This window comes from Fusarium solani (genome assembly GCF_023522795.1).
Source record: "Fusarium solani strain SB1 chromosome Unknown bctg00000000, whole genome shotgun sequence".
NCBI lineage: Eukaryota > Fungi > Ascomycota > Sordariomycetes > Hypocreales > Nectriaceae > Fusarium > Fusarium solani.
The window spans coordinates 2,427,103-2,448,234 of NW_027072157.1; the positions used below are offsets into that span (position 1 = coordinate 2,427,103).

General features: G+C 55.1%; 9 protein-coding genes across 9 annotated transcripts; 3 read left to right on the forward strand and 6 right to left on the reverse strand.

The window, feature by feature from the left end:
• Positions 1 to 488: 488 nt before the first annotated feature.
• MRS44_000762 (uncharacterized protein) lies at positions 489 to 2,935 on the forward strand (the record flags this gene model as incomplete). Its single annotated transcript, XM_046273449.2, has 5 exons — positions 489 to 1,459; positions 1,884 to 2,250; positions 2,329 to 2,339; positions 2,390 to 2,475; positions 2,532 to 2,935. The coding sequence occupies 5 exons, from the start codon at positions 489 to 491 to the stop codon at positions 2,933 to 2,935; spliced, it is 1,839 nt and encodes a 612-aa protein (XP_046138659.2).
• Positions 2,936 to 2,997: 62 nt separating this feature from the next.
• Positions 2,998 to 3,369, reverse strand: MRS44_000763 (uncharacterized protein; the record flags this gene model as incomplete). Its single annotated transcript, XM_046283833.2, has 3 exons — positions 2,998 to 3,023; positions 3,079 to 3,192; positions 3,258 to 3,369. The coding sequence occupies 3 exons, from the start codon at positions 3,367 to 3,369 to the stop codon at positions 2,998 to 3,000; spliced, it is 252 nt and encodes an 83-aa protein (XP_046138660.1).
• A 474-nt stretch (positions 3,370 to 3,843) lies between these two features.
• On the forward strand, positions 3,844 to 5,423 carry MRS44_000764 (uncharacterized protein; the record flags this gene model as incomplete). Its single annotated transcript, XM_046274982.2, has 2 exons — positions 3,844 to 4,289; positions 4,340 to 5,423. The coding sequence occupies 2 exons, from the start codon at positions 3,844 to 3,846 to the stop codon at positions 5,421 to 5,423; spliced, it is 1,530 nt and encodes a 509-aa protein (XP_046138661.2).
• Positions 5,424 to 6,114: 691 nt separating this feature from the next.
• MRS44_000765 (uncharacterized protein) lies at positions 6,115 to 7,992 on the reverse strand (the record flags this gene model as incomplete). The annotated part of the gene is made up of 4 exons (XM_065624183.1): positions 6,115 to 6,726; positions 6,813 to 7,349; positions 7,424 to 7,626; positions 7,695 to 7,992. 4 exons carry the CDS (start codon positions 7,990 to 7,992, stop codon positions 6,115 to 6,117), a joined length of 1,650 nt encoding a protein of 549 aa, XP_065479892.1.
• A 2,389-nt stretch (positions 7,993 to 10,381) lies between these two features.
• On the reverse strand, positions 10,382 to 10,891 carry MRS44_000766 (uncharacterized protein; the record flags this gene model as incomplete). Its single annotated transcript, XM_065624184.1, has 1 exon — positions 10,382 to 10,891. The coding sequence occupies one exon, from the start codon at positions 10,889 to 10,891 to the stop codon at positions 10,382 to 10,384; it is 510 nt and encodes a 169-aa protein (XP_065479893.1).
• A 32-nt stretch (positions 10,892 to 10,923) lies between these two features.
• Positions 10,924 to 12,033, reverse strand: MRS44_000767 (uncharacterized protein; the record flags this gene model as incomplete). Its single annotated transcript, XM_046280683.2, has 1 exon — positions 10,924 to 12,033. The coding sequence occupies one exon, from the start codon at positions 12,031 to 12,033 to the stop codon at positions 10,924 to 10,926; it is 1,110 nt and encodes a 369-aa protein (XP_046138664.2).
• Positions 12,034 to 12,391: 358 nt separating this feature from the next.
• MRS44_000768 (uncharacterized protein) lies at positions 12,392 to 13,027 on the forward strand (the record flags this gene model as incomplete). Its single annotated transcript, XM_046267503.2, has 1 exon — positions 12,392 to 13,027. One exon carries the CDS (start codon positions 12,392 to 12,394, stop codon positions 13,025 to 13,027), a length of 636 nt encoding a protein of 211 aa, XP_046138665.2.
• A 672-nt stretch (positions 13,028 to 13,699) lies between these two features.
• Positions 13,700 to 14,929, reverse strand: MRS44_000769 (uncharacterized protein; the record flags this gene model as incomplete). Its single annotated transcript, XM_046267502.2, has 1 exon — positions 13,700 to 14,929. One exon carries the CDS (start codon positions 14,927 to 14,929, stop codon positions 13,700 to 13,702), a length of 1,230 nt encoding a protein of 409 aa, XP_046138666.1.
• A 3,897-nt stretch (positions 14,930 to 18,826) lies between these two features.
• On the reverse strand, positions 18,827 to 20,056 carry MRS44_000770 (uncharacterized protein; the record flags this gene model as incomplete). Its single annotated transcript, XM_046273450.1, has 1 exon — positions 18,827 to 20,056. The coding sequence occupies one exon, from the start codon at positions 20,054 to 20,056 to the stop codon at positions 18,827 to 18,829; it is 1,230 nt and encodes a 409-aa protein (XP_046138667.1).
• Positions 20,057 to 21,132: the final 1,076 nt, after the last annotated feature.

A 21,132-nucleotide genomic window follows, 5' to 3' on the forward strand; every position in this document is an offset into this window, starting at 1 on the left:
CTCGTATTCAGCATGTGCCGCCAACAGCCAAGCGAGGTTCCTCTGTTTATATTCATCGTCGACCGCATACGTTTCTGTTTGATCAGCCACAAACCGGTTCGGCCAGTCCACGAACATGTCCGTCCGCCATGATCCATTGCCCGTAGCTTTGCAGTGACACTGCGCGGGGGAAGAACGAGAGGCCCGTCCTGCCAACTTCGGCATACCTGCCTCGTCTCTCCCGTAGTTCCTTCTCTTCCATGCTCAAGGCGATCGAGATACCACGTGCTCATCCCTAAACGACGCTCCATCTACCCCAGGAGCTCATCTCTTCGTTACCTTAGGCCTCCCTTGTCCTTCTGTCAGGCACCCGGATGTCCTTCGCTGTCGCTTTTTTGAACCTGATTGTCACCATTTTGGAACCACCACCACTCGATGTCTTGAAAACAATATTCGATCTTTCTTTCTTTCACGCTCTTTCTCAACGGTCCTTCTCTTACTGCATCATCATGAGTGTCTTCTTTGTCGACTGGGAGCTTTGGCAAGAAATGACCTTTGCAAGTACCATGCCGCCCCTTTGTTGGCAAACCACTCCAAGAACTGTCGCTAACCGTCAACTTCCACTCCAGGTCCTCGGCTGCTGTATCGTCCTTGTCTTTGCCCTCGGCCTCATCAAGCTTTGGTGGACGAACCGCGCTATGCGCCGCCTGGAAATCATCGACGAGGAGAAGCGTGCTCGGGTTTCTCTCATGTCACACTGCGGCATCGAGAATCTGCGACCTCCCGAGATCCCCTTTGGCATTCGTGCTATTCAGAACGGTGTGCAGGTGGAAGGTATCTGGATCTCGCGCCCTGATACCCCCGAGTCCAGCCATAAGGCCCCAGGGGCCACGCTCGTCGGCCATCGAGTGGAGATGTCAAAGGGGAAGGGCAGGATGATTGAACTTGGTAAAACATGTTCCAATCCGAGTATCGAGTCTCAGAGTATCCCGACTCATCTACCCCAACAAGACGACACTATTTCACCCCTCGAGCCCTTCAACCACCATACACAGCTGGGCCAGGCTGAGCAAGTTCAGTCCATATCTACGCCACCCTATCAGAATCTTTGCTCAGGGCGCCAAAGAAACTGGCGAAGGAGCGACACTTCGACATCGACGAGTCTCCGAGATCCTTTTGGCACTCCCGCACAGACGCCAACGACTTGGTCCTTAAGTCAAGTATCTGCTGTCGGCTCAGAGCTGGATCACTCAATGTCTGAATTGGCACTCAGCGTCACGGAGCAGGCGAGCTTTCGGCATGGTGTGACTAGAGCGACGCGGGGAAGAGTAGCCCTCCCGACGGGATTCAGGCCGGACATAGCAGAGCGCGCACCAGATGTTACATGTTACCAGACCGACAGGCTTCACCAGCAGGTCGAACATCAGCCTGCCCCTAACAGAGCAAGCCCAGGCCGGACAAAATTGCAAAAGGCGCTGAGGTCAGAGAAGCGGCTGCTTTCCAGATCATCAACAAGTTAGCAAATCTATGCTTGGTTCTTCTTGATGCGTCTCCTCACTTGATATTGTAGAACTGAGAATGGCTCAAGCCTTGAGATCTCTTGCCCTCAAAGGATCGTCGTCCGCTGCAAATCCGTCGGGCCGTTTCAGGCTCCGGATCTGATGACACAGTCGGAGACCAGATCTAAGTGCCATTGCACCATTCAGGCCGCCCCTTGGCGAGGGGTCCGCATCGCGGGGAAGCGAACGACCTGCTCAGGGTATAAAAGGCGACGACGACCCCGTTCAACGTCGTTCCTCTTCTTCTTTCCTTCTTCACTCTTCTCTAACGTACTGAGTCCTTTACAGACAAACAGAAGAGTGACCAATAGAAACTAAAACTGAAATTGCGTGATTTGTAGACAGAAATCTCCACAAAATGGCTTCCCAGGTTGTTAATGATGTTGCTACCAAGGGCTTCAACGATGCGCAGTCTTATGACACGCACCGGCCCTCTTACCCTCCAGAGTCTGTCAGTAGTCTCCTTGGGCACCTGGGGCTCAAGGGTAAATCTGGTAGCAAGGTCCTTGACCTCGCGGCCGGTACCGGCAAGTTCACCGAGCTGCTGGCTGCGAGGCCCGAGGGGTACGAGATTGTGGCTGTAGAGCCTCTCGACTCTATGCGGGACAACCTGGCGGCAAAGAAGCTCCCCAATGTGGACGTCCGAGGCGGGACGGCAGCCGAGATGAAGGATGTGGAGGATGCGTGGGCGGACGGGTGTATCGTGGCTCAGGTAAGCTACCTATATATCGTTGGGGGTTTCCTAGCTATGCCTTGAGGGTTAGCCAGAGTCGAACTAATATCATCATAGGCATTTCACTGGTAAGATAGCAGCAACAGACACCCATGTGGATGCTCTAAACATGCCCCAGGTTCGCAAAGGAAGAAGCTCTCGAAGATATTCACCGGGTCCTCAAGCCCGGCACCAAGCTCGGTCTGATCTGGAATGCCGAAGACTGTAAGATATCTCTTGCTCCCCGGCGGGAGTTCCTCCGAACTGACAGCATCTTCAAGACAACCGCCCGGAGAGCTGGCCCCCGTCCACTCAGTGGGAGCACGAGCTGAGCGAGCTCAACTTCAACGAAAAGGCTGACAAGGAGCCGCGCTTCCGGCACTTGCTCTGGAAGAAGGTGTTTGAGCGCCAGGCTCAAGCAGAGTCGCCATTCTTCACAACGCCTATTGAAACTCAAAAGATCAAGTGGTCGGTGTGGCTGACTCCGGAGGCTCTTTGGGACCGGGTGAACACGCTTAGCTGGAATGCGATCCGTGAAGGGGAGGAGAGGCGAGTTTTCAGAGAGAAGTTTGACAAGATCGTTAAGGAAGGCGATGGGACTTTCAATGAGAAGGGTGAGATTGAGGTCCATGGGTGCACGTTCTTTGCATGGACCACACGTCTGGAGGGAGCTGTGCGTTCTTGAATGGGAACAGGCACATCGCTTTTGGATGAGGATCAATCAGGTTTTCATTATGAATTAAGCGTTCATGAGTCTGCCGAAATGTACATAACTGCAGGTCTCGTCAGCTTGGTGGCCTAAATGAGGGCTAGAGAATGAATACTCACCGTTGTTTCCTCTAACAAAAGCGTCACCGTACTCTCTGCGCTTCTGTCCGTTGACAAACTCGGTGGTCTTTTCCAAAGCAATGTTCATGTATCCATCCACCGACTGGAGCTCGCCTATTCTGCTCGTCAGCTATGCCCTAGACATGTGTGGACGTCGATGCGATGCACCAGACACTCACCCTTGTAGACGACGCCCGAGTTGAGCTTGACAGTGACGGGGTTGCCGATGATGTCACCCAGGAAGCTGGAAGGGTCCTTGCCCTCGCCCTGCGAGATGTTGCCGTTCTCCATGGTGTCGAGTGTCGGTTGGAGATGATGGATGTTGTGGTTGATAGTCTTGGTGGAGTTTGGTTTTGGAGGAACCACACCAAAGAATTGATGCCTCGTCGTGCTGTTAAGGTTGTTGAGAGTGCGCCGCCTTCTCGCACTGTGGCGCACCCTCTCCCGCCGTGAGGTCCCCTAACGCCCCGTTACAGAGGGCGAAGGCGCCTGGAGGGGTATTTCAGCGGGTCCCCCGCTCGCTATTTTCTTTGGGCTCCTGGCCAACCTCACAAACAATCCCGCCCGTCGACGGGGACCTACGCCACTCCAAGGCGCGTAAAGTGCTACTATCCGTGTTTGTGCCATCACACAAAGAAACAGACAATAACCCGACCAACGTACCTGATGCACTATAAGAAGAGAGCCCAGGGCCTGTTTTTGCTACTGCTACCTACTACCAATCAACCACTAGACTGACCCAACACTCAACTCCCGTCGGCCATCATGGAGGACAAAGGCGCGGCGTCGCCGCCAATAGTCAAGAAGAAGCTCCCCTTCAAGCCCACCGCGCTGCGCCGCCTCGCCGCGCCCAAGCCCACGCCTACGCAGCCTGACGAGAAGGAGGAGGAGGTCAAGGAGAGCGACGACGATGGGCTGTCCCTATTCCGGCGCTCAAAGGAGATGGCGCCCATCGTCGCCGCGGACCGCGAGAGGCGCCTCAAGAGGCATCAGAAACACCAGATGGACGTCGAGCGTCGCACTAGGGAGGCTGCGCGGGAGAAGCGCCCCCGGGAGGGGTCGGAGGAGGTTGTGAATCAGGACGAGCCCGTTGTCAGTGATGACATTAGTCCCGAAGTTGCTGCTGGTTCTCAGTCTTCGCCTGCTCGACCAAGGAGCAGCCAGATTTCTGAACACCCGCCTGCTACTCAGGAGACAAGTGATCGCGCAAGGTTAGAAATGCTATCTGCAATATCGCGCGCTTCAACTGACAACCTCGCAGTGAACTTGTAACCCCTCCACCCTCGAAGCGATCAAGGCTCAGCTCCAGCTCTTCCTCCAAGAAACCCATACCAGCCCTGGAACTCGACGAAGACGACGACGAACCATTCCGGGACGCATCGCCAACTCCCTTTCAGAGGAAACCGAGCACCCCGAGTCGAGCGCCAAAGATGGTTCAACCCGCGCCGGCGCCTACCAATGTCATCTCGATAGATTCCGACTCTGATTCGGATGATGTCTCTCTCAAGCCCACCTCCGTACCGGCGTCCCGTCGCAGTGCCAGCATCGTGGAACTCGTGGACCGCACCTCTTCAAAGGCATCTCCAAAGGAGCCGTCGCCACCCCCTGAGGACGACGAATTTGCAGAGTACGTCCGCAAGGCCAAGGAGCGGCGCGACAGGGATCAAGCACTGCTCCAGACGGGCCTGGACGGCAAGCCAAAGAAGGAATTTGTCGACATTCTCATAACGAGCCAGGTCCCGGGCACCAGGCCGCTCAAGCTAAAGTACCTCTTTGACAAGCCTTTCCGCCTCAGCCGTGAGACTTGGTCAAGCTACCAGAACAAGTCGGGCGTGTCCATCCCCGTTGACGACGTGATTTTGACGTGGCGCAAGAAGAAGATTTACAACACATCGACCCTCCTCAGCCTAGGCATTAGGCCCCAGGGCGACGGGCGCGTCATCGCAGAGGGTCAGGGGTCAGAAGGTTTCGAGGACAACCGTTCCCTCGTGCACGTGGAGGCATGGACGCCCGAACTCTTCCAGGAGATGGAGCGCAACGAGGAGCTCCGACGGAGGCGCGAAGCTGGCGACATCTCTGAGGAGGACGAGGACCAAGAGGAGGAGCCGACCGACGACATCAAACTCAAGGTGATACTCAAGTCGCGGGACCTCGAGGACCTCGGCCTAACGATACGACCCGAGACGACGGTCGAGACGCTCATCACCTGCTTCCGTGCCCAGCGCAAGGTCGATCCGAGCAAGCAGGTCGGCCTGTGGTGGGACGGCGACCGCCTCGAGGAGCACGTCACGATGGAGGAGGCCGATATTGAGGACATGGACGCCCTCGAGGTGTACATCCAGTGATTGGGATACCCATGATGTTTGCATTAGGTGGTTGGAAGGCAGCAGGTGGATCTGGAACGAACTGGATTGTCGCGAGACGAGGATGACATCTTTGGCTGCGAAGGAGGGCATGGCGCTGAAGGATACCTACCTACGACACATGATGATGATGATACCCAGGAATACGATTTCTAGTCGTTAGTTGCGAACAAATACTTTCAGCGAGTCTCACTTGGCATGGATCCATCGTTTCGATTGCTCATTGAGGTTCATTCATGTTATGAATTGTATGATACAGTTATTATGTATTTGGCTTAAAATGATGACCCCTGTCTGCCGAGTCTTGCTCATGGCATAGACAGATCCCCAACGCCTCTATTCCCCCCAGGCCGAACCGGGCGTGGTTTTCCATGGCCTTGATCGTAACAAAACAAAACAAAACAAATAACCAGCCGCGTGATGAATGATGTATCTCCTAGTAATACATAAGATGCGCCGCCTCCCGAGCCGCTCGCTCCAAGCCGTGGCAGCGTGCGTGCTTCATAATCTGCAACCAACCGAACCGACCGATCCCCCCATACGCCACCAATGCCAAAGAATCCACGTTACATGACGTGAGCCATATGTAGGGCCCTATTCTATTGTTCAAGGAACAAAAAAAAAGACATTGCTCCGTTCCTTTTTGTTTTCCATAAAAACAAGGGGTGAAAAATTAATCAATAAGTCTGCGCAGACTCGCAGGAACTGACTTGGGAGAGATGGTATCGGGTGCCCGTCTCGATGGCGCCATGGTGGGAGACGAAGGAGGACCAGAGCTAGAATCGTCCGCCCTCTCGCTCGACTCGTGCTTGTAGAGAAAGTTTTCCTGAGATACCCTGCGCGCGGGGCGCAGAGGGGGGAGGGTGGTGGCATCAGGCATTTCCTTGACCGGGACATCCCGTTTCGACGGCCCGTTCGGTCCAGTTTTTGTCGTCTTTGCCTGAGCTGCGACATTTTTGACCGCCTTGAAGCTTTGCATGGCTGATTTCTTGGGTGGATCGGCTGGGAGGGGTCGCCTGCCCGGCTTGCGACCGCGAGACTTGGTGACCTTGTTCGGCTTGTCGTTCGTTGATGCTTTGCCGGTGAATGAAATTTTGCTCTGCTTCGTCTTTGCAGGCTTCTTGGCCGCTGAGATCTTGGGGCTTGCGTTGGGTGTCGGAATTCCTTGCACCTGCTCGAACTGCTTCGGCTTTCCCGAAAGCTCTGTCTCAATATCGCGATTCACAGGAATGTTGACTGCGAATGTTGTCTTGCTGCGGCGCTCCTGGCTCTCGCGATGCTCTTCCTGAGAGACCTCATAGTCATCTCCAACAGGACAATCCCAGGGGGAAGGGCGGCTAGCCGAGCAACGTTGTCGCACTTAGACCGTACCACGATGTCCCAGCAGTTCTTCAAATCAACGCCCTTCGGTTCACTGTCCAGGTTAATCCAAGCAGTGATGCCATCTCGACGACCTCGGGCGACCTGGCACATTTCCTTGACAAGTCTGCGGGTTCCGGGAATCTTCAATGTTGTACCAACGACCAAGACAGCATCAGGTCGTGCCTTGAGGTCGGCGCTAGACACGTTTCCGATAGCCTCCTCATCCGGGTTAAACTCATTGTAGAGCACAAATCGTGGTCGTAGTCTGCCGATACCGTGGCTTCGCTTTCCAGCATGAGCAGTTCGAACCTGGTCATCAACCACACAGGCGCCGCAAAGTGGGGCCTCTGCACCATCGAAAACACTGCCATCGAAGGGTTGGAGTTGGCCACACTTGGTGCAGACCATCTTTTCGAGGCTGCCGTGCAGCTGGATCGTAGCCGGCCATGGACCTTTGGGGTTGAGAGGAATATTTGTTGCCAGAGGTTTCATCGACGTGTCGATACAGTCAATGTTTTGGGAATAAAGGCGCAGTAGACGGCCTTCCTGGGCCAATGACGCTAGTAGGTGGTGAAAGGGGTGGGCTTCGCGCTCTGCGTCATCTGGGCCATTTCCCGGACCATCTTGTGAAAAGACCGCGTGGTCGCATCGTGCTTGTAGACTGACGCATCGAAAAGGTGCTTGCCAGATCCTGCGAGTTTATGCTGGCTTTTGGCGGTAGCGAACAATCCCGTGGCGGAACGGAAGTCGGGAATCCCAGCAGAAACAGAAATACCAGCGCCAGCAATGACAACAATCTTCTTCTTCTTGCGCAGCGCAGTCACTAGCCTCTCCATTTGGCGACTGTCCTCAGGCGTAAACTCCTCGTCGGGCTTCATCAGATCCAGGTACTCGGTGGTGCGCTCTTTCGGGGCGAAATTCGGCGCTTCTTGGCAGGCGGAGGGCCGTCGGCCGAGTCATCGAGAGCTTTGTTGACGATCTCGTGGTCGAAGATGGGCTCGCCTAGCTTGACGGGAGACTGAATGCCTGAGACTGTGGTGGACGTCGGTGAGGGATAGCGCTTGGCCGGGTCGACGGGCATATCGGGCGAGGAAGGCAGGGATGGCGTTTTTGAGAGGTTTGAGAGCGGCGACGAGAGGGTCGACTGCTCCGAGTCGGAAAGGGCTGTTAACGGGCTTGAGGTGCTCATGGCGAGCCGAGATGCTCCTTGTGAGAATTGTGTAGAAGTGAGAAAACGAGGAGCGTGGGCGAGGCCGAGGTTTAAAGGAGAAGGCGCGAGGGAGGTGCGTGCTTGCTCCAACTCTACCTCATGGCGCAAAAAGGAAAAGTCGCAGGAGGGTCGTGGGTATGTGTGCCTTTGTGCTGGTTGAACTGAGCTGAACAGTCGAGTCTTTAGAGCGGGAACCGGGGGAATAAAGAAAATGGGTTCAACGGGTTGTTGTGCAGAATCCCTGCGTAGCAAAGGGAACAATAGGAGCGAGTGTTGTTTCAAAAGTTGGAAGAGAAGAGAGAGAGGGAAAGAGAAGAGGCAAATCTCGGGGGAAAGTAAAGGTAATGACTGAGAACCGAGTTAAACGGAGGCGGCTCCAGATCGGCAGAGCGGGTTCGGGGGAGTAGCTTGTAGCAGCGTCTGCAGGGCCTTGACCAGTCGAATGGGAACCAGCAACAAGCAAGGTACGGTAGGGAAAACAGCCCGGGGCCCTGGGAGCGAGCAAAAGATGGAGTGTGTTGATTAGCGTTTTCGCTACCCACCAGCCACAGCGCCCAAGGAGCCAGAGCCTGCGCAGGATCGCGGCAAAGACTTTCAGGTTTCTGGTGGTGGTGGGGATGTTAAAGTTGGGCCGCCCCTGGGAAAAGGAACCGGCGGGTTTAGGTGGGCCGGCTCTTTGGTCCGGGGGTATGAATGGTGAATGTGGCTGGAGACCGGTTCTGGTTGGTTTGTTGATGTTTACGTCGTGTGGCCTTGTTGTGGTCAGGAAAGAGGGCCAGCCAGCCAACAGTGAGATTCGGCGGTGCGTGAGCTGATGCTCGTCAATGCCACAGTTGTGCTGACTGTAGTTAGGCAGATTTGCGCTGAGCCGCCAAGTATTCAGATACATCGAGGTTGACAAGCCTGGGACATGATGCAGGCACACGACCCGCATCGAGTTACGGATGAAAGAACCAGATGACAAAAACTGTCTATTACCACTTTGCGCCATCTTTGTGTATCAGCAATTAATCCCGCAGTGCTCGCCTAGTTAGCCTGGCCGGCGTAAATTCGTCCAAATTCCACACATTCACTCATGCAACATGAGGACACCGCCGAGTCTAGCAAACGCCCATCCCGTCCCTCCCTACCGAGAGACTGGCATGGCCATGATTCACATCTGCTGCATGCAGCGTGGCTGGTACTTCTGTCTGACACAAGCACCCCTAATTGGCTCGTCTCGTCTTCCCATCATCCCCATTTTCCATCCCACAAAGCCAGTCATTATCCTTTGACACGTCACCCAAGCCTTCACACCACAACCAGTCAGTTCAGTCGAGGAAATTCCCTTGTTCTTTAGTTACTATTATGCGTATGTAAAGCCTTTCATCGTTTAATATGGATGCATCTAGCCGGTCTCTTCATCTCACATTGCAGGTGCTTGTACCACCTTCTTCAAGTTCTGTTGGCTCCAGAACAAGGAGTTGTCCAACATCACGTGCCTGATCACCAGAGCAAGCTGCATTAGTTTCTAGGCAAATCACTTGCTTGATCTCCTCAACCTCATTTCGGAAATTGTGCTTTTCCCCGTTAATCTAAACGAGAGGCACATTCACGCATGGGCGCTTGCCGAAAAACGGATTGCCTGGAAAAGTTGTACTGCGCATCCGTTACCACAGTTGGCCCACCGTTGAAACTCTACACCCCTCAGTAACCAGAGTAACCCGACGCAACCTTTGAGTCTATGCAAGAGTCGAAGGAAACCTCATTAACTCCTCGAGTGTATATCTACTCCAGCTCACTGATATCAGGTCAAGCTACGACAAAGAGACTGCCACTACCCACGAGAAGCAAACAGACTTGATGAAGTGCATAAACAACCGACCCAGCAAACCAACAAGGCAGGCCCATACACTAATGGCCCACACCGACTCCTTGACAGCATGAAACCATCCTGTCAACAATAACCCATGCCTACAAACACCGTCTCCAGCCCGCAATTCTCGGCAAGCGTCGACCATGGTGATCCGGTCATGTCTTGGTTGCCAGAGAGACGCGCCACACTCTGGCATCATCGTCCGGGGTCTAAACTTCCCTCGGCCCCACAGTCCCCACCGTGAATCTCTTGCAGGCCCCACGCGAGATCTAGCGCGATAGGCGCGCGTACTACGCGCCAACTTCGCGCCATGTAAAGTGACAGCCCAGGGAAAGTTACAAGATGTTACCAGATCATTATCTTCTGTGAAGTATCTTCGTCAGAGTAGTGCGTTATTCCAGTCGTACACGTAATTCTAGGGTATACCAAAAGGTCTGTATAATACATTGGTTCAAACACCTCTCCGTCTACTTTCACCCCGTCCACTCGGCCATCCGAGAAACATTCCCCTTTTTACTGCGACGGGGTTGCAGTCTGACCTTGTCCAGAAGACATGTCAATCACCTTGCGCTCGCGCTTCTCCCCAGAGCGGTTGAGGTATTCGATGCCCAAAATACCCGCAAACATGCCAACGATATGCGACGCAATGTCAACCTTGAACTTGGCCGTCTTACCAAAGGCCGCAAGTTGAGGCACGAATAGGAGAGCCAGGAACACGATTCCGTGCACACCGTTTTCTGGAAGACCAAAGAATCTGAAACCGTCATCGCGGTGCTCCCAGAAGTATGCTGAGCACAGGCCCAGAGTGGCACCCGAGGCGCCCAGTGACGTGATGCTCAACCAGCCGCGGAGCGTATATGTCACCAAGCTACCAAGGAAGCCAACGGCACCGCAGCCCAGGTAGAGGGCCAGGAAATTGGCACGGCCGACTTCGTCATGAACGAGGCTGCCGATGAGCCAAAGAGGGGCCATGTTGATGAACAGATGGCTGAGCTTCTGGTGGGAGAAGGGCGATGTGAACATAGTCACGGGCTTGACGGTTGCCACAACAAAGATCATGTATTTGTTGAACATGGACCAGAGAGGGGGAACTTCCAGCCGGCCCAGACAAGCACGTTGATCGCAATTATGGCACCCAGTGTCGCATGAGCTGTCGAGATGTCAGGGAACACGCGGTATCTGGCGTCGGGCTCCTCATAGACTGTGGCGACGGCAGCAAGGAAACCAATGACGAGAGCAACAACGGTGGCAGAGGGCAGGATGCGCTCCCAGGCCTTGAGCTCCGGGGGCGCCTCCAGGTCGGATTGGGCCTTTCGGTGGTACTCGGCGATGCGGGGGTTCGTGATCTGGTGCTCCTTCTTCTCGCCGACTTTAGCGAGAGGACCAGAAGCCACTTCTCCCCTAGCTTCGGCCGCCTTCCGCTCCTCCTCCTCGGCAGCCTCCTGTGCCTTGCGCTTGGCGACGTTTCGCGCTCGTATCTCGTCAAACTTGCTGTGGCCGTAGACGGGGTCAGGCGTATAAGACGAAGCAGGAGCCTTGGCCTCTTCCTTCTTGGCGGCTTCCTTTGCAAGCTTCTCGTTCTCTGCAGCCTCCATCTCTTGTTCCAACTGCGCAAGCTCGTCCTCGGCCCGCAGACCTGCATTGATCACTTCATCCACGGGAACCGACTTTCGCAGATATTTCAGCGCCTTTTCGATTTGGTCCTTGGTAAACGATGCCGTGTGGATAGCAAAGGCCGGGTCGTCGAGGGTGCCGGCGACTCGGCGGCCATGGAGGATGCGAAGGAGATGGTTGGCCCTCTTGGCATTGATGCCCTTTCCAAAGACCCCGAGCACCTCTCCATCTTTGAGATCTATGTTCCTAAACGGCAGGCCGACCTGGTCTCTGTAGTCCTTTGGTAGGTCCTCATATTTCCGGATCGTCCTGTCGGAGAAGAGCGTTCGTCGGGTCTCGTAGGAGGGATATTGTGTCACAAAAGCCGCATTGTGACTCCTAGCATCCGAAGAAGAAAGACACAGGCCCTGTCGACTCCGGGACGCACATCCAGATATCCATCTTGTGGGCGCAAACGGCTGCGGTGCTGAAGACGAAGCCTTGGAGGCCACGCCGCGGAGGGCGGACCTCAGCAGGACTCGGGAGGAATTGGAGCAGGCAAAGAGGCTCATTGTGAAGAGATTGATGCGCAGAATGCGCTCACGGGAGCCGGTGGCTCAGGAAAGAGGGAGGCCAGAAGAGCCAGACGCGGGGGAGGAGCAATGATGGTATGATGGGGGGGTTTTAGTGCATGAATTAATTTTGGGATCCATGAGGCCGAGGATTTTGGACGAACAATTCGACGGACGGACCGGCAGGGATCGCCCGGGACGGAGGGGTACGTACCGACACACGGAAGCCTGGCAAACCCCCACCATGATTAAGCTGCCCCGCGGTTCTCTTTGGATCTTTAACTTGGAGCTTCCAATATCTAGCTTCCACCTGACATCTAAGCTTGTCGATTCCTCTCGAGGCATAACAGTCGCCATCATGTCAACCTCCGCCGATACACGCCCCATCGCTCCCGAGCGCTTCGCCGCCGCCCTCAAGGACCTCTCAGTCGGGATGCTCCACCTCAAGGTCCTCGAGATACGCAACTCGATCGCACACCTGGAATACTCCAACGACCAGCTCAAGCCCTTTGCTGAAGGCACCGCCACTGCGCTCTCCGACTCGTCGACCCCTGCCGCCGCCCAAGAGCCCGACCAGGACTGCATAGACGCTATCAAGGAGAACGAGGTGGTCATCGACCGTATGGCAGAGCGCATCGCCCTCATCCGCGCAGAGGTCGAGGACCGCGGTATTAGCTGGACAGAGTTCCAGAGCCGTGACGAGGTAGCTTCACGAGGGGAGGGCGACGGCGAAAAAGCCAGCGTCGAGGTCAACGGAGATACACAGCCCAGCGAGACCGCTGCCGCAACCTCAGCACCAGCTGAGAGCCGTCACGAGGCGTGGAGCGACGGCACTTTTCAAACAGGCACGATTCGGAACGGCGAGATTCATATGGACCGTGAGGCGGGCCGGCCTGAGGGTGGCAGCCTGAGCGACGAGCAGCTACAAAGAGCACTGGAGGAAAGAATGAGGAACCTAGAGACGGATGATGACGAGGGAGGCATGCACCTGTGAAGGACGGGACTAGGACTTGGAAAACGACGAAAAACACTACGTGAACGGCGTTCAGGAGACGAGGAGCATCATGGCGGTTAATACCCAAAAAAGGAAGCCGACATTATCAAAACGATAATGACATCGTAATCAGGGGTTTGCATGCATCACGGTCACAGCGAAGACAGGACACCTTGAGGTTTGAATCCAATTTTGTTATTTTTTTCAACATCTCAGCTATAAAAAAGGGTGCTGAGGAATGCCCTCGGTACTATCAGACGCGAGGGGTCAAGTTGATTGATGATTGCGCCGTTGGCGATTAAAACCATGTATCGCCTCCCTTTTTTTGCAAGAAGAATCAAAAAAGAAGCATGGCCCATACCAACGCCTGTTTGCTATGCGACCTATTCCCACTCCAGACCATTCCCATAGAAAATGCTTATAGACAAAAAAGAGGAAAGAAACAATATCAACAGAGGCCTAATCCAAAAGGAAAAACGTGCAGAGAAAATCAGAGGGGGTGAGGAAGAAAGGAGACGGAATAATGTGAGACATTGTGTCTGAGGGTGAGGGAATGCCAGGGATCATTGCCCAGCAGGGAGAGACGGTGTTGAAGAAAGTCGTGTGGGGGGTTGCCATGGCTTTGGAACCGTGGCTTGGAGGGTTGATTCAGTTGCAGACTACTAGTCAACTCTAGTCGCTGTCGTCGCCGACGGGGGACGCGGCTCCCGAGAGCCTCTTTGATCGAGTCGACCTCTGTCGCTTGGATCGCTTCGAGGCTAGTCGACTGTTGTTTGCCGACCTTGTGCTCATGATGGTCTCAAGCTTTGGCCGTTGGGCGGCGTGGCCAGCGGACGAAGGCGCGCGGCGTGTGCTCAAGCTCATGGCGCTTTGCGAAAAGGGAATCGGGGCGTCAGAGTCTGAATCGTCCGAAGAATCGAGTCCAGGTGGAGCGATGACGGGTCGTAGTCGTGACCGCCTCTTTGCGAATCCGTTATCCAGCGAGTCGTCGGATGCGTCGAACGAGAGGCTTCGTGTGCGGTGGATGCTGAGGGATCGGTTCGTTCGAGTGAGGAAGAGGGATTCGATGAGTTCGGTTTCGGTGGGGTTGGTGTTCTCCCTCTTAAGCTTCTCCATAACAAGCTTCTCCTGAACCAGGCGACCGAGCTGAACATCTTCGCCGATCAGAGTCCTGCCGCTTGACTTGCTTCCTGAGCTACCTGCGCGGCTCACGGGAACCTTGCCCTCCATGATCTTGGCCGGGGGTGGTGGCTGCAGCATCCATTGGTGGGCGTTACGCGAGGGGATCTTGCTGCTGACGACGGGTGGGTGGTACTCGTTGATGGGAGGGTTCTTGGGGAAGTAAAAGTCGTGGCGTTGCTGCTCTGTCACCTCCTTCTCGAGACCGAGGGTGGACTCGATCAACCTTCCAGCAGAGTCGCGCGCCTTGGAAATGGCATCCATCAACTTTTGGCCTGACCATTGTCCCCATAGCTCCTCGTCCTCGCGTTGGTAACCTCGCCTTCGGTTCCAGTCGTCTGACAGCTCCTCATCCTCTGCGATGACTGATGTGCTGGCGCCCACATTTGTCCGACTTAATACGGGATTCGTCTGTTCGGATATACTGACAACACTGGTGTCGCCTCCAGAGCTGGTGAGACCGCGCTGGCTCGAGTTCTTGCTGGCCGACTTCTTGGGTAAGCTGGGTCCCATACTAATCTCCTCCTGCCAGTAAGGGTTGGTGTTGAACGGTTGAGGATGCTGGTAGGCTGTCGGTTGCTCGCCCTCGAGCTCTTGTCTCGCCTTTTCCTGGCGCTCCTTCTTGGCCTGCTCGCGTGCTTTTTGTCGATGCCGTACCTGGGCGCATGGTGTGCAGGCGAGGATGTAGAAGACGGCGGATTGGATTGCGACGGGGAGAGACATGGTGGTCGTCGGTCGTCGCCTTTATCGGGGGAACCCGGCATAAATGAGTTGTTTGACTTGGGTCTCGTAATAATTGAAACGACACGAAGTAGATGGGAAAAAGAAAAGGCGCAATAAAAAAGGATGGCTGCGTCGTCTTTACACCACAAGGCACACAAACATGAGAGAGAGATATGGAACGAGAAAGGGGCCCAGACCAGCAGAGCGCAGATTGATTGTCGTGGTGCGGGCTGGGGTGTGCGCAACTGTGGAAACCACCTAACGTAGGCAGGCAGGCAGGCAGACTGAGGGAACCCGGAGGAGTAGGTAAAAGAGGCGGAAACCGGGGATTGATGAGTGTAAATGAAATGGTCTTGTTTCGGTGGACGAGGCGTGGCGCCTCTGCAAGTTCAAAGTGGGAGTTTGGGCCAACGCCAGCAGTGGCCAGAACGGTCCGCAATGGGGATAAACGAAGGATGGGCTGAAACCGAAAGAGGAGTAAGAAGGAGGAGGGTTCAGTCCAGTCCGTAAGGATTGAATAGAAAAGCTGCCGTTTTCCCTTCTACCTTGGGTCTTGGTATACCCCTTTCGTCCTCGGTTCGGAATGCAGTATCACTGCGTAGGCCCGTCTTCCTCGTGTGGGGAGATTGGAGAGACCCAGCAGCAGATGGGTAGTGCAATAACTGATGAACGTGTCTCGTACCGTTCCTGGGCGGTAATAAAGGGGCGGCGACGTTTCACAGCCAGGTGCGGCAGGCACTAGCCGAGTGAGAGGTGGGAAAAACGGGACGGAGGAGGGGGCTTTTTGGTGGCACTGAGCACCGAACGGTCAGGGTAGAGCTGATGGTCTGGCTAGGCTGAGAGTCGATTGATTTGTGCTGCGCGGTCGGCCGCAATTGATGGGCAACCATGGGAGATTTGATGGCCGTCGGTCGTCGTGTGTCGTCGGTGTCAGGATGCGGACAAGGGTCTGACCCGTCGTTATATACGTAGCTCCGTTGCCGAATGGAGCGGAGGAGGTGGCGGTGATGAAATGGTGCCGCTTCTGCGATGCGATGCGCTGCTGCGGCGACGCGAATCACAGAGGCAGACAACCCGTCAGTCAAGACAAATAGCGCAGGCTGGGCGAGTAAAGCGAGCTGCTGCTGCTACTTCTGCAAGCAAACCTAGCTGTGCGGTTGGAGTTGCAGCGCGCTACTGTAGCACTCGAGAGGTTGGCTTCGACAGGCCCCGACCTATCTGCGGGCTTGTCCACGATGCATTCAGGGCGAGGGCCCGACCGTACCTGGGAAACCAAGTTGCAATAGTCGGTAGACAATGTGGAATGACAAGAAGTCGACGCAGTCAATTCATTTATCTGCAATGTCACGGTGGTATGCCAAACTCAACCGGCTCAAGACACGCAAGCCCCGACAAAGAGGATTCCCACCAAAAAGGCAATGGCGAGGCGTATCATCAACTCTCGTCTGCATATCCATGACCCCATGGATCCTCCTTCCATCCTCTTGACGGGGGAGGGGAGGGGAGGGGGAAGCATGGACGCCAGGGACCTTCCAACAAGGGTGCCAGTCCACCAATAACCCAGGTACCTAGCGTCCAGCTACTGTAACCCCCCCGCCGTCGCCTTGGTCGCTGGGTGGGGTCGGGTGCCGCGGGTGGCCTAGACCTTCTGAGACTCTTGCAAACCCGCATGAGGGTCAGGAAACACGCGTCATTTGGAGGGAGCACGTTGGAATAAGTCAAACAGTTGACGATATTGTTAGGCTTGCAATAGACAATTATTTGTGTCTACAATCCTTTATGTTTGATATTCCATATTTAGATACCTAGACCTTCCCTCCTAGGACCAGACTAATGGCTTACAGGCCCGAATCAGACCATCAACTCGATAGTTGCCGTCATTGTCCATCAATGGCCGTCTCATCCAAGTCTCAGCTTTCAAAAGATGCAACACAACAAAAAAATTGTCATTGCGCACCCAACCTCAACGTTGCATTGAAATCTATCGTACGCATGAAGCAAGCGAAAAACCGACCATGGATTCGTACCCTTACAACCTCTCGTAAACCCTCCTCGCCATGTGCTGTCGATACGGCGGTAAGTTTAATGTTTGTTAGCCGGCTGTCCAACACGAGGCACCAAACTCTGCCGCCGCCTCTTCCAGCCTCCATCCGCCTGGTGACGTCTTTGGCTCTTCACCGCGCATCCCAATTGTCTTTTTTCTTTGCCTTTCCCGCTTCGATCTAAAATCTTTCAAGATCAGATCTTTGTCTCCGTAATCATGGTGCCCCCCTCCCCGGCTCTGCCGATCTCATACTTTTTTGCAGTACCGTTCATTCCGGTTTGCCTCTTGTCTTTCGTCACCCGCGATCCATAGTTACCCATCCCGCCCACCGGCGTCCCGCATCCCGTAATCCCCGGCTCGGCCTTCGGTGCCGTGTCTGCTATACGCCTATTGGATACCAGCTCCGGAAACACACCAATCCACTCCCTCTCTCGGTCCAACTCGTTCCCTCATCATCCGGCTTGGCGCGGCCAAGCTGCCCAGCCGACGTGTGCGGTGCGTGTCTCCCCAACCCTCCTCGTCTCCGTCGCATCGCCAGAGCATGGCATGCATACATGAGCCCGCATCACCTCATCCTATTCGCTCCACCACCACCATGCAAGGGCCTCCTCTTTTTCGAGAGGCTCCAGCAGCGGCGCCGCTTCTCGTTCATCATGAAAGTTAGTCTGCATCTGAGCTCTTTTTTCCCTCCCGCCACTCTTGACTGTATGTAGTCTCATGCATGTGAGCCAGACGGTCAAGCCGGGGCGTCATGATGGAGTCCGAGCTATGGATCTCACCCATGAACTCTCCGCAGATATCAAACCACAGCAACTTTTGACGAGACAAGACAACTGGCAAATCGATATCGGCCTTCGCCAAGATCCAATCGTTTCCTCGCTTCTGGGGTTGTTGCATGCCACCCCCAATTGACCTCCCTGGGCACCCATGATGAATCCATGACTCTCCCGTCATCCATCTCATCATACCGCAACTTCCCTAACCCGCCCTGCACTTGCCTATTAACCGCCTCCTCAGTTCGTGTAAGCCTCAAAACCCCCTCCAGAAACGCCGTGGCTTCTGCATTCCTCACGCCACAGCTGCCTCTATCCGAGCTTGGCCTCCTCCAGCCATTGCTACATACATAATTACAGTAATACACCCCTTGCGAGCCCTTGCCCTTGCCCGTGCCCTGCCTCCAAGACGTGTACACAAACCTTATCCTTGCCTTGACCGCCAGCTCCAAGCAGGACGTTCAAATTCCATGGCCGAGGTAGGCAGTTGGTCTTTCGAGTCCTAACCAAGCCCAGCCTATCCCCTCATTCTGCACATCACTCAGACAGCAACACAGGACATCATTTCAATACTTGATTCGCAGCTAATTATCACTCATTTTGTGCTCTTCCTCTTGGCGATCATTGTCGCGTGCTTATGAGCTACCAATACATACATGCATGACCCAGCTTCCTCGTGTCCCCCTTTCAGCCTATATCTCGACCGTAGGCTTCCCTCGATCCCACGGCTGGCATGTGCCTCTCGCTTTTAGACCGTAGATGTGAACTGTGTCCGTGATGTATTCCATCGGATTCGTTATCTTCGACGTGGTGTCTCGCTTCGATAGAATAAATCTCGACCATGAAACCTGAACTCCCAACCACAAACGCTTGTGCTACCGCACCCGACCATGGTCCTGACAATGTCTGTCTGGGACATCGTCTGAGGATCCAATTTTTCGCAGGAAGGGGAAAAAAACTGAAGAAAGGAAAGTTGCCAACTAGAAAACAGTGAAAAGGAAAGAGAAATAAACGTGTTCCGAGACACGTTGTGTACAGAATTGGGCGAGGATGCCGTTAGAGAGAGGGTGTCTGTTAACCTCAAACATCCCACTCCTCCTCCTCCTCTTCCTCCTCATCGGCAATGTCGTTCTTGTTGGTCAGAGCCGAGAACGATCCAAAGGACTGGGTGGGCTTGGAAGCCTTGTTGCCAATGGGCTGCTGGGGCTGAGCGGCGGGACGAGCAGAGGGCTCGTCGCTGGATTCAACCGAGGGCGCCTTCTTGGAAGCCTTCTTCGACTTGGTCTTGACAGTGCTCCACTCGTCGTCATTGTCCTTGAGCATCTCAATCTGCTCCTCCTCCGAGGGGAGGGACTCGGTCCAGTTGCCACCAGCAGGCTTGGGGGCGTTGACGGCGTTGGCAGGGGCTTGCTCATAGGTGTCGAGAGGCTGGTGGAAACCGTTCGTCTTGGGAGCTTCGGGGGCCTTGGGGGCACCCTCCTTCCAGACAGACTTGGCAGCCTGAGCAGCCATGAACTGAGAACCATCCTTAGCAGCACGGCCCTCAGCAACGCGAGCAGTACGGCGCTGCTTCTCCTCGAGGACCTTGCGCTCCTTCTCGGCCTCCTCACGAGCAGCCTTGGCGGCCTCGGCCTTCTTGCGGTTCTGACGCTGCTTCTTGGTCTCAACAGGGGCGGCGGCCTTGGGAGCCTTCTTGTTCTTCTTCTTCTCCTCGGTATCGGTCAGACGCAGGATGCTGGGGCGGGCCGGGGCGGCCTCCAGCATGTCGGAGACGTCGCCGGCAACAGCAACGGCGGGGCCAACCTCGGGCGAGGTGACGGGAGACTGGTCGTCATCGGCGTCGGCACCGGTGGTAGAAGAAGGCGCCGATTCCTTGTCCTCGGTCGCACCAGCCATCTTGTTGGCGCGGGACTGCTTGACAGACTTCTCTCGCTGCTTGCCAGAGTCCGCCTTGGCCGCAAACTTGGTGCCCTCCTTGGCCTTGGCAAGTTGTCTGGCGAATTCGCGGTTATCGGCTTCATCCTTGTCGTTGGAATTGCTCAGCCAGGCACTTGTGTCGGGTGCTTTAGCCTCTTCCTTGGCCTTGGATGCCTTCTTAGAGGCTTCCTGAGCCTCCGAAGCAAAGGTTTCCATGCGCTGCTTCTTCTTCCTATCCTCCTTGCGAGGCTCAGCCTGCTGGGTCTTGGCCGGTCTCACAGGAGCAGCCTTGGCCTGGTGCTTCTGCGAGGAGTAGTGGTAGGCCACATAGCCGACGCCAAAGATGGCAATATAGCCGGCAATTGTGTAGAGCATACTCATATCGTCAGACATTGTAAATTGGTGATGGGTAGAAATGTGATTCTTGGCGATTCGGGTTTGACTCGAGCTTCGGACGAGGGAGGGATCGAGTTCGAGTTCGAGCTTGGGGTTCAGGGGATGAGCGGGAAGGGCGGGACGCAGGAGCGTAAGAGTGACGAGCGAATTGGTCAACGACCGAGAAGAAAAACCAAAGACTGATGCAGAGGTTGATGGTTCAAGATTGGGGAGCAAGGACGAGAGCCTATGCGCAGGCGCGAATTGGAGTTGCACTTAGAGGTAGAGGGACCGCTAAGCTGTCGCAATCATGAGGCCAGATTGTCTTCAACGGCAAATCGGATGCCCACGCAGGGTAAGCGTCGACGGCGTGGGAGATGACGGATGAAAAGGAAGAGAAAAGAGTCGACGATGAAGAAGAAGGAGAAAGGGGGAGAGTGGTCGGAAGTCGGTCGAGAGAACAAGTCAAGAGCTTGGCGCAAAACGAGAAGAAGACACCAGGTGGCTTGAAGTCAGCCAGCCAGTCGTTTCTGCGCAACCTGAGGCGAGGAAGGGTCGCGGGATTGACTGAAATGGCCCCGAGCTGCAGGGGATGTGACGGGCAGTTCGCTCTGAAGGTAGCGCAGCGGCGGGGGCTTCTTAGGGGCCCTCACAGTTGGGAATATCGAGTGGGGACGGTCGGAGGGAGAGGTACCTCGACAGCCAAAGATGGGTGAAGTGGTACACGTGTCGGTTTGATTGAGGACAGGCGCAGGCAATTTCACTGCGAGGCTTTCGATAGTTGATGTTCAGATGAAGCTGAGTCGTGGGGCAAATGAGTGTTGGTGGATGGAAATAAGAGGGTAGGGTTTGGTGAGGAGAAGGTTATGATGATGAGAGGAGGACGAAGTAATTCCGCCTCCTGCCGTTGAGATCTCGACTGCTTTTTGAGCAACTGGAGCAAATGGACAGGTGGACTTATTGACGACAACACGAAGCCAGGGGCGCTCAGGGGAGGCCGGCCAGGAGGAAGACCCCCGGAGAATGGAATTTTGGGGCATTTCCGGCACCCTGGCTATGGCGCTACAGCACCTGCTCTAGCGGGAGATGCAGCG